We start from the raw sequence: 18,968 nt of genomic DNA, 5'->3' as shown, positions 1-18,968 counted from the left end.
GACCACGGATGAGGAGCAGGAAAAGAAACTTGTTTCCCTGCCATTCTTCTTACTGAAACCACTTAATGAGGCAGCAGGTCTCAGAACAGCTGGGGCCTACACGATACCCTGTGGGTATGGCCAGTCTTATGTCGGACAAACGGTACACACTGTGGAACAATGCAAAAGGAGTATGAGAGGTTTTACCACAAACACTACCCCCCAGAAATCGGCTTTAGCTGAGCATGCTTTCAAAAATGGACACTGGATAAAATTTGATGAAACATCCATCATGGCTTGCACAAACAACTTCTCAGATTCTGTAATTAAAGAAGCCATTGAAATAAAATAATCATCAATAACACTCTAAATAGAGACAGTGCCCTGTAGCTCGGCACAGCATGGGACTCAGCAATTCCGCAGCTGAAGCGGGTGCACTGAATGCCGTATCAACATATGCATGTATATGGCAATGTCACAAGCACCAGTGACGTCACAGCCAGCAGCTAGTGTATATAAGAGGCATACACTGGCAGTCATACTACTTGACAATAGCCAAGGAATGCTGGGCCAAAAGCTCATGTAATTTTAATTACTTGACACAGGTGGAAACCTGAGAACTTTTTATTCAATGTTACTGCCATGAAACTCTGCACCCTTACATTGGGTATTTCTAAGGGGAGGAAATGTGGTGCAGCATTAAATGTCTGTGGGAGCTGCATGTCAAAGGCTAATTTACTGAATTTGCTAGGCTTCCTACTGCACTGCCATGATGAGAAGACTAGTCCACGATTTTCTATGGTATCCCATTATATCAACACCACTAGGGGGAAATTTCACCATGCAACTGCTGAATTTGAGTGAATGTGCTATTATAGCCTTGCATCTGCAACTATTAAAGAAATTCATGGCTTTGGACTGAGAATGAGGGAATGTAGCTATGTTTTCCCATCAAACGTCATCACAGAAATGGACTACAGAAAGGAAGGTTCAGGTGCCTTTTGCAACAACAACAATACAGTGTGGACCACAGATCCTCAGAATGCACTGTCATCAACTTGACAGCAAGAGATATAGAAACAGGTGCAATGTTAAGAAAGGACTTAATTTTGCATCTTTGCCATGGGATATTCCTGTCTGTGATACACTAAGTGCTGTCGAACAGACAGTCTGAAAGCTCTCAAATGAAACAGTGGATGAAATACAGCATGAAACAAGCCATATTCTCATGAAAGCAAAGTTACCAGTGCCCGATATGACCAGGGCTTAGCACAATAGCCTGTGGGCACTACATAATGAAGAAAGCATTATTGTTCTTCCTGCTAAGTGGAATGCAACCATAATTATGGAATACACAGACTATGATAAGAAAATCTGCCTGCTACTGGAAGAAAGTACTTGTCAGGAAACTCCCACACAACCCATCATAAAGAATAATAAGAAAGACATCTGAACTTCTCAAGTGCTCTTCAGTAGAAGACATTGTGGTCAAGAATCTTCTGCCACAGGCACCTAGACCCCCTACTGCTTATGCTTTACCGAAGACCCACAAGGATGGGATGCCATTTCACCTCATCATATCCACCACTGCTTCATCAATGTACAAGCTGGCAAAGTACCTGGCCAATCTCCTCACTACACATGTAGGACACTGTGAACATCATATTAAAAATTTTGCAGATTTTATCAACCGAATTAACTGTTTACGGCATAGTGAGGGTGACATTGTGGTCAGTTCCAATGTGGTGGCACTGTTTACAGAAGTGCCGGTTAAAGACTGTTTGGATATGGTATCCCAGTTCTTTGTACGTGAAGTGGAAGAGCTATTTAAGCACACACTTTTACCTTCTTATTTTCTGTACAATGGCCAGTATTACAATCAGACTTACAGTGTTGCAATGGGTAGCCTGTTTGCTCCAGCTGTTGCAAACCTCTTCATGGATAATTTGAAGGATATTGCCTTAGACATGATGCCATTAGTGCCTACTTGTTTCTTTTGATACATTGACGACACATTCATGATTTGGCCCCACAGAAGTGAAAAATTTGATGAGTTCTCGGTACATCTCAATGGCATTGCCCTTCTTTGATGTTCTCGTCCACCACAAACAAAATGGATGCCATGGTCACAGTGTCTATAGAAAACCCACCCACACCGATATGTACTTGCACACCATCAGCCATCATCACTGGTACATAAGTGCACTGTTTTACAAAATATTGGTGCATCATACAAGAATGATATCAGGTGCTGACAGCCTGCCCCATGAGCTAAGCCACCTATGCAAGCTCTACAGGAACCATTGCTATAACATCCATGCCATGTAGAGTGGTCACGCGGTTTGACGTGCCATGTCATGGACTGCGCGGCCCCTCCCGCTGGAGGTTCGTGTCCTCCCTCGGACATGAGTGTGTGTGTGTCATTCCTAGCATAAGTTAGTTTAAGTAGTGTGTAAGTCTAGGGACTGATGACCTCAGCAGTTTGGTCCCAGGCCTAGACTTCGCTTTCGGCAACTGAAACCACACTGCGAGCAGCAGCACCAGTACATGATGTGAGTGGTGACTGGGTGGGGGTAAGGAGGCCGGGGAGGGGAGGGGGAGGGATAGTATGGTGGGAGTGGCGGACAGTGAAGTGCTGCAGGTTAGATGGAGGCAGGTGAGGTGACTGGGTGGGGGTAAGGAGGCCGGGGAGGGGAGGGGGAGGGATAGTATGGTGGGAGTGGCGGACAGTGAAGTGCTGCAGGTTACACGGAGGCAGGAGAGAAGTGGGGTGGGCGGGAGGGAGGGGTGGGGGAGGGCAAAGTAGCAGAAAAGGAGAGAAGTAAAAGGACTGAGTGTGATGGTGGAATGATGGCTGTGTAGTGCTGTAATGGGAACAGAGAAAGGGCTGGATGTGTGACGACAGTGACTAACAAACGTTGCAACCAGGAGGGTTACAGGAACTTAGGATGTATTCCAGGGAAAGTTACCAGCTGCACAATTCAGAAAAGCTGGTGTTGATGGGAAGGATCCATATGGCACAGGCTGTGAAGCAATCATTGAAATGAAGGACGTCATGTTTGGCAGTGTGTTCAGCAACAGGGTGGTCCACTTTTTTCTTGGCCACAGTTTGTCGGTGACCATTCATGCAGACTGATAGCTTTGTTGGTTGTCATGCACACATGGAATGCAGCACAGTGGTTGAAGCTTAGCTTGTAGATCACGACTGGTTTCACAGTGATGTATTTGTGACAGTCTCTCTGTTGTGCCTATCTACAACTCACCATCTTCGCTATATGATGAGCAGCAATTTTCCTTTTCATAATATTGTTACATTCCATCTTGGATTTTCAATTGTTTGAGATTAGTTAAAGACACAGTAGGTCTCAGAACACCTGGGGTTCTACAAGATACCTTGTGAGTGTGGCCAGTTTTATGTCGGACAAACAGTATGCACTGTGGAAAAATGCAGGATAGAGCATGAGAAGTTTTATTGCCTATGCTTCCCTCAGAAATCTGCTTTAGCTGAGCGTGATTCAGATAATGGACACTGGGTAAAATCTGATGAAACATCCATTATGGCTCAGAGGAATGGCTTTTGAGATTGTGTAATTAAAAAGCCATTGAAATAAAAATCACCAATAACACCCTAGAGAGAGAGAGCACTCTGCAGTTCAGCATGGCATGGGACACAGCAATTGCATGGTAGAAGCAAGTGTGTTAACACCTAGTCAACATATGCCAGTATATGGTGATGCGGCGAGCCCCAGTGACATATATAAGGGACATACCAGCAGCCCACTGGCAGTCATACAACTTGACAATGGGCAAAGAGTGCTTGGCCCAAAGATTGAGTAATTTTAATTACTTGGCATGGTGGGAAATCAAGAACTTTTTATTCGATGCTAAGGATGTTGGTCTGTAATTCTGTGGATCCATTCTTTTACACTTATTGTATACATGATCCATCTGCACTTTTCTCCAATTGTTTGGGATTTTGTGCTGGGTGAGAGATTAGCGATAAATGCAAGCTAAGCAAGGGGCCAATGCTGTAGAGTACTCTCTCTAAAACTAAATTGGGATTCCATACGGACCTGGTGACTTACTTGTTTTCAACTCTTTTAGTTGCTTTTCCACTCCTGGGATGCCTATTACACTTTCTGCTCTACTCCAGAGATGCCTATTACTATGTCTTCCATAAGAGAGTATGTGCGACAGGCAAATGATGATATGTTTATCCAGTCTTCTTGCATGACTGTTTTCGTAAACTTGAAATTTAAAACTTCAGCTTTCCTTTTACTGTCTTATATTGCCACACTAGAATGGTGAATGAGTGACTTGATAGAAGTCTTCGACATTTTTAGTGATTCTGTGTAGGACCATAATTTTCTAGAGTTCTTGGTTCTCAGCAAGATCTTTTGCTAAGTTATAATGGTGTAAGTGGTTGTATACACTGTACATCAATCTTTTCACACACACACACACACACACACACACACACACACACACACACACACACACACACACACACACACACACCTGTCATCAGTTGTACATTCTTTTGTAACCGAGAATGCAGCAGTCTCTACTTCCCCAGCATTTTATGAATTTTGTTATTGAACCACAGTGGGTCTTTTCTGTCCTTAGGCCATTTACTTGGCACATACTTACACAAAGCACAATTTACAATAACTTTAAATTTTGCCTCTATGTTCATCATATTGGAAACAAATGATATCTATTCTTTGCCTAAGTGGGATGCTAACATCTCTTTATATGCTCTTACAAACAAATGTGCTCTCCTACCATCTCCTTGGTGGATTTATTGAATGTAAATGTTGGTTTAGTTTAATTTTCATAAATTGCTCAAAACTTTTGTTGTACACCCTGTTTTGCTTCAGTCAAACATGCCACTGAGGTTAAGGTTCAATACCACCACCACCACCACATCAGTGCAGTCCTTCCAACTGTAGGTTTAAACTGCCATGAACAGCAATGTCTCACTGCACTTGTGGCAGGAAAAATATGATTGTCCACATGCAGTAAGATTGCTAAGTTCCCTATCTGCTCATCCATTTTTGTGCATGATTTTTGTATTTACATCTCTTATTCCTTTTTCTTTCAGCTCTCTCTCTTCTTCTTGATAATTCTCTTCCCCTGATAACTTTTTATCTGCTGATACTCTCTGTGTTACATCCCTTTCTTCCTCACTGCGAACTTTCTACACCTGTTGTCAGTTTCTTGCATTGTGTTATTCACTTAATAGATAAAAATGTGAATACTAATACAGATTAACTAAGTGAGCTTTCTTGTTTTCAGATATATTGTTAGGATTATAAACTCACATTTTCACAAAGAATATCTCCAATCATTCTAATAACTCCATCTGCACTCATTTCTTTTCGGATTCTCAAAGTCCTGTAAAACAAAATAAATGTAAATCAAGAGTACTAGGCATTTTAGAAAAAAGCTGTATTAACAAAACTTACCGGAGGAACATGTAGTTACACTGTAGTATTTCACGCCAGTTAACAAATATTTTGTAAATTTCTTCATTTGATAAAACTTTGCTCTCTAAGAGTGGTTTCTCAAATACCTAAAGCAATAAGAACTCTATTAATATTACACAAGCAAAATCAGTCACATGATTACAAAGGAATAAAATGCCTATAAGATTAGTAAACTGCCAACAGTAAAAAAGTAGAAAGTTATGTGGTTGTTATATTTTTCCCTGAGACATTTAAGTCTCTCACTCAACTTGGGTGGTTCATGCAGCAATGTTAACCATAGTGCTGTGGTGGTGTAACGGTTAGCATTTAAGCCTAGCAAGCAAGAAAACCCAGTTTTGAGTCCCGGCTGCAGCACAAATTTTAATTCATTTCTTCTGCTTCAGTCATTACGTGGTCATGTTATAATGGCATGGCAAATTGCTATTAAGATTAGAATACTGTCATAAAGAGGAAATAAAGTAATTATTACTTTGAGAAAAAATCACATTCACTCTCACATATCAATGGAAGTCTGTGGAAATTTGTCACAGAGTATGATATACAAGAAGACTTCAAAAAATAATTTACACATTATTATGACAGGTCAAGCAACTTATATTGAACGCTGCACTATATTTGAAAGTGACAGAGATAAATGACACTATTTTTCAAAATAGTCACCAAGTATCTTAAACAACTGTCAAAAGGTTCCAACAATTGGTGAATTGTTCAATTCCTTGATGACAGAAATTCACTCCTTGGTCACATATGCCATATGGGACTGCTACATGAACATCCTCATTGCTGGAAAATATTTTATTTCCCCGGATGTTCTTTCAGCTTGTCAAAATCTGAATGTGATTAATGGGTCCTGAGCATGTATTATCACTGTCAACAGAAACACTTGTTACATGAACCAAGGTAAAGAAATTGGCTGACAAATAAGTGAAACACCCAGATGGGGAACTGGAAACAAAATGAAACTTAATGAGTGAGAGTGTATGAGATGTTATTTCAGTAATTACAAAATGAGTCAAATTTGCAACGAACTTGGCAGTATAAGTCCACTTATCTGTATGACATTGCACCCCCCTCTGGCTTGGATGCCTGCACTGATTTGGTTGGGTAGAGGCCATTGTAATCTCTGCTGAGGCAAGCTGACTAACCACTGCTGTAATTGGTTCTTGATATCCCAGACACTGACAGTGAGACAGAATTGATGTCATTCTGCATCACGTAGAACTTTCACACATTCAAACAACAACTCACCTACAAGCCTTAGCACCCAGAGGCAGCGGCCATTTGTGCGTGAGTTGTTGTTGCTATTGTGTGAATGTGTGAGGGTTCTACTGCTGTAGAAGGACTTTGTCTGAAAACTGAAAATATTTACAGCATTCTTTTTCATTGTACTTGACTATGACACAACACTTCCTCTGTGTGATGGGTAGCAAACTATTCTTTCCATATAGTTGTAAACAAAGAAAACTGGTTTTCTACTAACATCCTAATAGCTCAACAGATGGGCACACACACAGACTAAATGGGGGAAGTATGGTGAAAGAAATCAGCCATGACATTTTAAAGGAACAACTCTGGAATATGCTCTTACATTATTCAGATAACTCAAGAAAACCTCAATTTGAACAACCAGATTGGGATTTGAACAACCATCCTACTGAATGCGAGTCTGGTGTGCTAATCACCATCTCACTTTACTCAGTGACTGGATATGGTCCTCAAAGTAAGACACATCAATGTTCACTCACTCCTGCTACGATAATCAGTGTAGTTCAGTCAAACGGGTTTGATGATGATCTGCATTTTTGTTTTAAGCTGTTACAGATAATTTTAATGGACCACAGAACAGTGGGGGGGAAACCCTCAGCACTAAGACATCCCAGACTACAATAGAATCAAAATTGATTCAGTACACATGAGGGAAACTGAAACTTGTCATAGAGATATAGCCCCCACTTCTCAGTGTGAAAGAAATGTAAATTTAACATTCTGAAAATACTGTAACAAAATTTCATAAACCTTCAAGAAATGATGATCTCATTGGGAAGATAACCAAATTTTAATGCACCTTCTTTCTAATAAATACCACAGCTTATCTCTTTCCACAGGAACCGTGTTCTTCAAATGCAAGTGCGTAATGAAGTAACATGTTCTCTTTATTTAATGTTGTACCAATTTCTAGACTGACAGAGTCTTGCTAATCCATTTTTGTAAGTCTCCACCTATCTCTACTGCTACTAGGATATTAATGTCTAGAATCTGTTGTGCAATGGAGTCTACATTTATATGTCCCTGGGCTGCCAAATCGAGTGCATTGTATTGGCAAAAAAAGAGGTTTGTTACATGAGTAGAGCATAGTGTTAGAAATTCAGTGCTGTTATCGGGCCAGTTTGACATATGGCAGCAAGATCTTGAGTTTTAATGCAAAAAACTGTGTGGTGTCCCATAATATTTCCATGGGAAAGGCCATGGCACACTGTTAGGCTCTTCAAAGTATGGAGGATAGCCATGGGAATGAAATAGAAAAATTATATATAGCTCAAATGAACTTTGTAGAAACAGTACACCAATAAGGGGAGTCTCTTTATACGGAGTCATGTGAGACTGTTTGTACAGCCTGAGCAGTGAGCAGGCATCTTCACTTGCTGGTACCATGCTGTCGCTGGTTAAAAGTGCTTTATGGGGCTGCCATAGAATACCAAGCAGACCACTACAAGAATGTCAACACGAGTAGTAATGACATGAAAGAGACTGGTTGATTTTGGGTGAAGGTCCAGATCAAGAGTTATTGTCATATAGTTCTGAAATGTAATCATGTAAGTTTATGGCAGAAAATACAGCACTTAAAGTAAGTCTCTGTCAGAAATAATTTACATAGCTAAAGATAGCAGAAACCCCACTGTCTTTCAGTGAAGTACTCACACTTCAGAAAAGAAGTTACCAGGCATGGCAAGAAGTCAGGTTGGAATTGACTAGCTGGAACAGTTTATAACTACTTTTACAGATGACCCTCAATCAAGTGTTAACATATTGTACAGTCAAACAGCCAAAGAGAAGGTGGCATTACAGCTGGTGTTAAGCACGGTGAAGCAAAGCAACAACAGGGAACATGCTAAAAGTCGCATACACTGGTAAGTCAAAACATTATGATCACTGCCCACCACAACACTGGATGCCACCTGATGATGTTGCAGGCATGTGACATGGCAATAAAAGTATGTAAGTGGAGCAGATGCAGATGAGGGATCACACTTGTGAAGATATGGACTGCAAATGGGGAAATCCAATGACATAAGCAACTCTGACAAAGGGTAGGTTATTATTACGTAGAGCCTGGGAACAAAGTATATCGAAAAAAGGCGAAGCTGGTCAAATGTTCACATGATACTCTAATGGTTCAAATGGCTCTAAGCACTATGGGACTTAAAATCTGAGGTCATCAGTCCCCTGGACTTAGAACTGCTTAAACCTAACTAACCTAAGGACATCACATACATCCATGCCCAAGGCAGGATTCGAACCTGCGACCGTAGTGGCAGCGCAGTTCCAGACTGAAGTGCCTAGAACCAGTTGGCCACAGTGGCCAGCTCATGTGCTACTGTCTTGAACATTTATGGAAAGAGGTAGAAGGGAAGTGAAACTACAACTAAGTGCTAATTGGTTGTACGTCCATGACTCTTCATACAACATGGGATTTGAAGGCTTGTCTGCTCTGTAAATTAGGACAGATGGTCATATGCAGTACCTTTGCTGAAAGAGCACAATGGTGATGCACAAGCAAGTGTTTCGGAGCACACAGTTCATCGTACATTGTTGCTGGAATGCCAGAGATGCTGGAGTTGGCGGTCTCGTGTGTGTGTGTGTGTGTGTGTGTGTGTGTGTGTGTGTGTGTGTGTGTGTGTGTGTGTGTGTGTGGGAGGGGGGGGGGTGCCGCGTGCGTGTGCACACGTGTGTGCCTTTTACTGATGAAGACTGTGGCCAAAAGCTATATGTGAGTGTCTTTTAAATGTGCCTGTCTGCAACCTGGCATGTCTTCTTTATGGTAAGTAGCACTCTGTCTCTTGTCATTGTGACAGAAAACATTGTTAGAGTACAAGCTGCACTTGAGCAGAAAAATGGAGACTTAGAACATTACAGAAGCCAGGTAGATGCACTGCAGACTGTCAAGAAATGGGTACTGGGACAATTTCAAGAAGTTAAAGTCACACAGACTGTACCCTTTCCTTCTATTGATTCTGTGATAGCAAATTTAATAACACTTTTTTCTGGTGAGGCAACAGAAGGCACAACTGTATTTCTTAGTGATCTTTTAGCTTCAGCCATGCTGGGTGGTTGGTCTAATGAAATATGCCTTCAGATGGCCAATTTATGACTGAATGGGAAAGGTTTGTCACCTAAAATGAAATCTCATGGGATGCACAAACATTCAAACAATTAGCTGAGGGATTACGGCACAGGTACCCGATGGGTATCTCAAGAACCAGTGTTGTCAGACAAAGTGAAATGAATACAGACCAGTGGATCACAAAGTGTGGGAAAGCAGTGCTATGAAATGAGAGAATGGATATCAGAGAAGCGTTAGTTAAAAACAAACGGGAACATATCAGTCACTGGAAGATGTACCCAATAAAATGTGATACTGCACAGTTAGATGTGGAGACAGATTGCTCCTTGTGGGGTTTTGTTGGTGGCAAGGAATGTAGATTTTTAATAGGCACAGGGACACATGTATTGATCATCATAGGAGATCTCTTGGGTAAAAACAGACAAGGAGCTCCTCATTATAGATTATGTGGAATGGGTAGCAATGATATACATTCATTCTGGACATCACAGCTCAAGTTTAGTGAATGAAATAAGACTTTTTCTGAGCATGTGGAGGTGTTGTCACACATGGAACAAGGATATACTGTGATTCTCGGATTTAATTTCCTTACTAAACATCATGTAAAGTTAATCTTTCGCAGCATACAGCTGAACTTAGAGGAACTTTGTTTCTGCTGGTTACTATTGGTGCACCTGTAAAGGAGTTGTCACCAACTACATTGTGTACACACAAATTAAAGATGGGTTCTCATGATAACAAGCCATCAGGTGCAGGCAAACTAGTTTGGGTATCTATGGGTATAGACTTACCACAGGAAATTTTATGCATGTTTGAACTACTGGAATAATGACCGGCTGGATACAATGCATGTATTGTATGCATAAGCATAACGTGCATAAGTAATGTAAATGTGGAATATATGGCTCTGGTTAGCCTGGATAATTTCTGTAGAGGCAACATAAGTCTATCAGAGAGCTTAATGATTGCCTCATTGGATATTTTAGAGGAAGACGATACACACTGGTGTCCAAAATTAAAGCAACAAACCACTGTTACCCAGTCCTGCATTTAATTCATGAAATAATCATACAAACTGCCAACACAAGTCTGTATAATCGTGTTCTGCACAGAAGATGGCATTTCGGTCAAAGGAAAACCATGCCACCAATGACATCAAGGCACCTATCAGACGGAGTAGCATTTGTCAGGTAGTCCCACATCCACAATCACTGTGTACACAGTCATAGGTGGTATAATACGGCATAGAGAGGACACCTATCAGACTCTCTGTGGTGGAGGGCCACAGGAAGAATGGAAGCAGGACAGTCGTAAACTCATTTGGCCTGATGGCTTAACGTGAGTTGTTCTGTTGATTTTCAGATGTAGTGACAGTTAATAGAGATTGAAACAGTATCCTAAAGACCAGAGCAGGGTCGATCACGTGTGACATCAGAAATAGAGGACCGTTATTTGGCTGTTGGGACATGGTGTTATGGTTTTAGTACAGTGTAGCAACTGGCATCGGACATCACAGCATTCACTGGAGTGTTGTATTGAGGAAAACAGTGTACAAAAAGCTCCAACAGAGTGGCCTTTATTGTCAGGGACCTGCTGTATGTGTGCCACTAATTCATCTTCACAGAAGGGTAAGTCTAGGGCGGAGTAGTCAACATGCAACCTGTACAGTTGAAGAGTGGGCCAAGGATCTTTTCACAGGTAAATCCCAATTTGGTCTGGATAGTGATTCTTGATGAACTCGCCAACAGAAGAGAATGTGGAACATGACTTCAAGACCCAAACATTGTGGAAAGAGATTGATATCAAGGAGAATTGCTAATGGTGTGGGCAGGGATCAAGTTGACCAATTGAACACCTCTTCATGAAATTGTACAGATGAATAAGAAAGGTTTAAATGCTGTCAGGTACTGAGATGATGTCTTGGGACTTCATGTATGATTGTTGCGAGGTGCTGTGGGCCCAGACTTCATAGTGATGGATGATAATGCTCAACTTCATAGAGCATGCGTGGTTGCTGTTTTCTTGAAAACGGAAGATACTGCACACGTGGTGTGGCCTGGTCACTCTCCTAATTTGGATCCCACAGAGCATGTCTGCAATCCACTAGGGAGATGGGTTGCATCATGTCAAATCCACCAACCACTCTCCAAGACTTGTGACCAGCTCTGCATGTAGAATGGGTATTATTGCCTCAACATGACATTGGTGACATTATTCGCAGTATCTCTGTCATTGTCAGGCCTCTAATACTGCCAGAGGTGGTCACACCCCATAGTGAGCACATTAACCCATTGTCGGAAAGTGTGTGAAAATCAGTTGAGTTGCAAAAAAATGAAGAATATTTTCGTCTATTGTTCTGCAAGTTGCAATTGTTTATGTTTTGTATTATTTAGATTATTTCTACTTTGCTTTCACCTGTTTATAGTATTTTATAGCAAACTAAATGCAAATTTGCACAATTTCTGTCTGATGCTTTAATTTTGGACACCAGTGTAGATAGGTCATATACTAACCAAAACCATAAGCATGCCATCTGTGATGCTGTATTAAGAAGTAAAGTCAGTCATCTGTAAGGCAGTGCCCAGAAAGTTACGGAAACACTATTGTTACAGTTTACGGATTTGTTTGGTGCACAGGGTCCATTATCCACCAACCTATTACACAACATCACGTGCCAACAGCAAGTAATGCTCCAGCTTATGAGAAGCTATATCATACACCAAAATGTTTACAGCTACTTGTGGAAGAATTTATCAACCAACAACTGACAGATGGTATTATAGAAATAAGTGACAGTCCATGGGAGGGCATATGTGGTCCTGGTCACAAAAAATTAATAGATGGCACAAAAAACATCTCTTTTGGTCTGATTACAGATATCAAAATGCCTATCAAGTACTGAATATTAATGAGACATTCAACTATTTAGGCAGTGGAAGTACTTCTCTGCAAAGGATTTGCATATCAGGTACCACCAGATGGAGATAGTACCTAAAGATGGACCTAAAACAGCTTTTATGGTCCCAAGGGGCATTTTTCAATACTGCTGGATGCCATTTGGGCTTAAAAATGCACCTGCCCATTTCAAAGATTGCTAGATGGAGTTTCGTGTGTGCTAAAACCTAGGAAATGCATGATATACGCCTATGATATCATAGTTTTCGCAGAACATGTGAAACAGTTAATAAGTTTTCTACAGACTAACAGCAGCACATCTTAAACTAAGCACTGACAAATGCAACTTTGCACAGAATTAAGTCAAGTGTTGGACTATGTCCTTTTTGAGGACTGTGAATGGAGCGATCCCTGTTTAGTATCTCCAGTTTCTGAATTTGCAACTCCACAAGCAACCAAACAATTACAACCTTTTCTAGGCCTTTGAAATTATTACCAAAAACTTATAAAGGACTTTGCACAATTGATCAGCTATTAAATTGATTGTTAAGAAAAGGGATTAAATTTGAGAGATCGATGGAGTGCAAGTGTGGCTTGCAGACATTAAAGAAAGTACTAATCAAAGAACCAGTATTTGGCCATGATTTGGAATACAGGCAGAGTACCTGAAGAGCTCTTAAACTGCAAATTGACATTTGAGACATTCAGCTATAACCAGAAAGAATCAAATCACAACAAGAACCAACAATTGTAGAAGAAGGTATGAGCATCATAAATACATCATAAATACCTTGAAGAATAATAAAGCTTCTGGGAGAGATAGGACCATTGCAGAACTCTTCATATACGCTGAAGAAAATAAGATCATTGAACTGATGCATATAATAAGTAAAATTTGGAAAGAAGAGCAACTTCCAGAAAGGTGGATGTCGCCACTATACATCCTGTACACAAAAAGGAGAGAAGTCAGAGGCCAGAACTATCATTAATACCAGTGACCTGTGAGATATTCTCAAAAGCACTGGTGAACAGAGTGGAAAAGCAACTAAATCTACAAATTCGTGAGTATCAGGGTGTCTCCAGAAAGAGGAGATCATTGCATTTGCAGACAATATGAGGTCTGTTAAAAAAAATTCTGGAACATTCATAATTTCGCGCCAATGGTTTGTTGAAGTGAAATGCGGTTGGCATCCCTGCACATGCCTGTGTTTAATGTGTGACTGCTGAAAGTTTCATTGTTGTATGTCTGTTAGTTATTGTTCAGTGCTATATTGAGTAGAGTATTATGTTGGACAGTTTGTAAATTTGGAGACGACAGAGTTAGAGGAGCAATACACCTCCCTTTACCTTTGAGTGAAACTCAAGAAAATCTTTACAGAGACACACCAAATGATGCAGGAAGCCTATAGTAATGAGTGCTTAAGCTTTACTTGGTGTTACAAATGGTTCACACAGCTAAAAAATGACCGGATGGAAATTAAACATGACCTGCATTCAGTATGCCCTTTGACATCTGCTGATGACGCTCATTTCAAGAACGTCAACAAAACTGTGCATGCCAATCAAAGACTGACTGTCTGAGAGATTGCAGAAGAATGTAACATTTCAGTTGCATTATGTCATGAAGTCCTGATACAGAATCTTGGAATGCATCATGTTGCCAACAAGTTTGTCCCACAGCTCATGAGTGAAGACCAGAAAGGCCTTTGCCTCACAATCTGTGAAGAGCTTTTCGACCGAGCGAATGAGAATGAGATGTTCCTTAAGAGAATCATAACTGGTGAAGAGAAGTGGGCCTATGGTTATGATGTTGAGACCAATGTTCAGTCTTCACCAAGTGTCAGGAAAGATTCTCCAAGACCAAAGAAAGCTCATCAGATCAGGTCAAATGTCAAAGCCATGTAGATGGTTCCTTTGATTTTGAAAGATTAGTTCATCATGAATTCATGCCACAGGCACAAAATGTTAGTTGATGGTACTATTGGGATGTTTTGCAATGCCTTTGAGAAGGAAATGGCTTGAAATGTGGTGAGACAATTCATGACTTTTGCGTCACTATGACACACCCACACATTCATCCCTATTTGTGCATAACTATTGCACCAAAATGAAATTACTGTGCTGCCTCATCCTCTGTACTCTCCAGACCTGCCCTTGTAGACTTCTTTTTTATTTCAAAAGTTGAGAACCTCATTGAAAGGATGAAGATTTGTAATGATAGATGAGATAAAAGAAAATTCATGGACGGCACTTCACAAATCCAGCAAGAGGTATACCAAGACTGCTTTCAGAATTGGAAATGGTGCTGGGAGTGGTGTGTCAATTGTGGTGGAGGAGAGTATTTCAAAGGAGACCATGCACAATAAGTAAACAGTAAGCATAGGAAAACTGTGTTGACAAAGTTCCGGAATTTTTTGAACAGATCTCGTATTGTGGTATAGTTGGAATCATCATAAGAGGTAGTTTACCAAATCATGCAACTACAGAGACAAGCAGCTAAATGTGACCTACAGATCTCTACTGAGAATACACAGCATATGACAAACATGAAGACATCTCATATATGCATGATAATAAAGGAGGGGAAATTTAGAAGGTCGTAATATTTAAAGATCTGGGAGAATGGATAGAAACTGGTTTGACAGAAAAAGAAGCAATTTGAGTGTCAATACACAAAATGAATTTACCATGCAAACTTACTGTAAAAATCTACAACAGGAAGAATATTTCAATCAATGCAAAAATAAGACATTAACAGAATTACCAGACAGTGATCCATCCTGAAGCCTCACACACAGCAGAAAGTCTGAACTAGCGTAAGAAAAGGAGTACTTATGAGACTAGAATTTGTAGACTCATGGGTTCTAAGGAGGATATTGGAACCTTGAAGAACGGGAGATGATCAAAGAGAAGGCAAGCAAACTGAAGACTGTACATCCAAATGGAGAGAATCTCACACATCATTAGGAAAAGGAGGAACACGTTCTTCGGATACATTTTCAGAACTGGCCATGGACGATTGACAAATCAAATAATATACTTTTTTGTGGATAAGAGAATCCAAGTATGGTGAATCCAAGAGATACACATGGATCTGGAAGAATGGGAAAACTAGAACCAGAGATTTTCAGACTAAAAATTCAGGCTTTCACAAGTTTCCAGGACAGAGACAGACCCAGGGCAAAAATCATCATTGAGAAAGATAGAGACCAGAAGAAATGAAGCTGATCCAGAAATGAAGCTGATCCAGATTAATTTGGTCTTCAGGTGGCTAAAACAAAAAGAAGAAGAAAGAGGACTCTGGAACTGTCTGTTTTAACAGGCAGTCCTGAAGTTTGAGACTGTTCCTGATGTCACAGATATTAAATACATGATGGGCAGTATTTGTTTTGCCTGATTCTATTTACATAACACAAAAATGAAATTGCAAATATCTGGTGAAACACAAGCAAACTTTGTCTGACAATTATTAGGAAACCTACCTGATATGATATAATCACCTGTGGGTTTTTCAAGTCGTATGGGATGTTTCCTTTTAGTTAAGTGATTTAAAATAAACTGATGCTAGAACAGGTGCCAGACCCATCACATATTCAATAAACTTACAGAATCTAACTACCACACAGTTGGGTACTGTGGCCTTTTCTCTACAGAGTGACTTAAATTGTTTTGAATACCACACTCACTTATTTCTGTATCTGACGATTCTGCATCCATGTGACTTAAACACAGGAACTGCAATAGACAGCTTCAATACACTCACTGATTTTATAGGAGACCAAAACTTTTAGGTGTTTCTCAACATCTCAGCATGTAAGACATTGCTTTCGAATTTATCCAACACTTTTCAAATAGCTGTCTTTATTCTTGTTATGTCTTTTTCAGCTTTTGGTTGTCAGCAAGGGTTCTGCTTGGTTTGAACCACTACACAACTACCTTTGCTTTAATATTAACTTCCTAACACTGCTACTGACCCATGTTGGGTCCTTCTCATAGCTCAGTATGCTCCAAGGCATCAACTTATCTAGGACATGGCCAACACCACGCCTTGATTTGTGCCTGAGAATCTCCATATTCTTTTTGCTGAAGTCAAATGTTTGCTGCTGATCACTCAGGTAGTATCGAAACATTCTACAATTGCACTTGGTAAGCAGAAATCTTCGAACCTTTCTTGACTTTTTGTTCAATGCCAGCTATCAATGGTCATGTGAAGGCTTACTTACAAAGTTTCAAGAACCAACTTTAAGTGAGTAATCTATGAATGTATTAAAACCCCCTACCATTATAGCATGCCTCGAGAAATTTACTTGCAATATTTTCTAGGATTTCTCATGAGTATTTTACCAGTTTGATATCTCACCAGTTTGATGCTGGATGTGACTGGACAGTAGTAATAACAAATGGGTCTGCCTGATTATTTATCGCATTAGACAATGGGAACTCCTTTATGGCAGTAAATTCGCCACTTGATCTTTAACTACTTCCTGTTCCATTTCCATAATAATGTCTTCAATTAGTTGCTTTTTCATGAGTTTTACATATATTCCTTTGACTTTCTGGCCTCTTCTTCTTCGCTTAGGACTGGTTTTCCAGTTGAGCTTTTGATAGTCATATAGCCACTTCTCTTTTCTTCAAGGTTTACATTAATTTTCCTGTATGTGGCATTTGTTGCCCTAGTAACCATGCATTCTTCTACAGCTTTGAATTTCTCCTCTAGCCACTACTGCTTTGTCACTTTATTTTTCCTGCCAGTCTCCTTTTACTGGTTTACTTTGTTTCTTTTTAAAATACCTTCTTCTTTTTTGTCAATTAAGTTCAATGTCTTGTGTATTGATGAATTAAAGTTACCCAACCCAGTTGACATAATCTGCCTCTCTGAACACCATGTGACCACTGGTATAGGAACTAGGCCTAAGCACAATGAGAAACTCAGACAGGAGAGTACTGCAAATGTTAGAATAAGGAAAGGTTCTCATAAAAGTATAATTAAAAATAATGTAAGTATATTTCATCAAAATATTGGGAGTTTAAAGAATAAAGTAGATGAGCTTCTGGTTTGTTTAGAAGATTTAGAAGCTGAGAATGAAATAGATATACTATGCCTGTCTGAGCATCACATTGTTACTGATATGGATAAGGTAAATGTAAGTGGATATAAGCTCTCTGCAAATGTAATGAGAGAAAATATGGAGAAAGGAGGAGTTGCCATATATGTCAAAAGTTATCATTGTGCAAAAAGTATAGAAACAAAAAAGTTTTGTGTAGAGAAACATATAGAAGCATGTGCCTGTGAGCTTAAATTAAATAAAGGCAAATTTATAATTGTAACTGTATATAGGTCCCCAACAGGAAATTTTCATCTATTTCTGAAAAATTTGGACTCCTTGTTGTGCTATCTGTCAGACAGGGGGAAGCAAATTATTATTTGTGGGGACTTCAATGTTGATTCTCTGAAAGAGGGTAATAGGAAAGATGACCTTGAAGTATTACTCGGTTCTTTCAATTTGACACCCGTTATTGATTTCCCTACTCGGGTGGTAAAGGATAGCAGCTCACTGATAGATAACTTCTTTATAGACCAAGATAAGTTTAACCAGGTAAATGCTCAGCCTGTTGAGAATGGTCTTTCTGATCATGGTGCACAGCTAGTTACAATATATGACATAGCTCCATTCAGCAATACTAAACAGTCCTCCAAAGTAGTACGTTCAGTCAACGATTTAACAATTGCAAATTTCAGGGAAAGCCTACAGCAGTTAGACTGGGATGAGGTGTACTGTGAACCTGATGCCAATTTAAAATATAATTTATTTCATGACATTTTTGTAAATGCATTTGAAAACTGCTTCCCCAAGAAAACAGTTAAATATACTCGTAAGAAACCTTGTAACAAACCATGGCTTACTAAGGGTATAAAAATATCTTGTAACCGGAAAAGGGAAATGTATCTGACAGCAAGAAAGAGTAGTGACCCAGAAACTATCAAAAATTATAAAAACTACTGTGTTATATTAAGAAAAGTTATTAAAAAATCCAGGAGTATGTGTATCATGTCTGAAATCAGCAACTCTGATAATAAAATTAAAACAATTTGGAATATTATTAAAAGAGAAACAGGTCAACCAAGAGCAGAGGAAGACAGTATTACCATCAAATTGAATGAAAACTTTATGAACAAAAAGTCAGGAGTTGAAAATATTTTTAATAATCATTTTCTAAATGTTGTGGATATAGTAGGATCCAGGTGTTCACTAGAAGATGCT

General features: G+C 39.7%; 1 protein-coding gene across 1 annotated transcript in view; it reads right to left on the bottom strand.

Annotated features, from left to right (window-relative positions):
* LOC124795878 overlaps positions 1–18,968 on the bottom strand; it is a 363,347-nt gene that overhangs the window by 69,041 nt on the left and 275,338 nt on the right. Inside the window, 2 exon segments of the mRNA XM_047259992.1 lie at positions 5,304–5,376; positions 5,448–5,554. Of these exon segments, the coding sequence (XP_047115948.1) occupies positions 5,304–5,376; positions 5,448–5,554 (180 nt within the window).

The sequence above is a fragment of the Schistocerca piceifrons genome, chromosome 1 (assembly GCF_021461385.2).
Source record: "Schistocerca piceifrons isolate TAMUIC-IGC-003096 chromosome 1, iqSchPice1.1, whole genome shotgun sequence".
NCBI lineage: Eukaryota > Metazoa > Arthropoda > Insecta > Orthoptera > Acrididae > Schistocerca > Schistocerca piceifrons.
The sequence above is the reverse complement of the archived record's forward strand: the minus strand, read 5'-3'. Positions and strand labels throughout refer to the sequence as shown.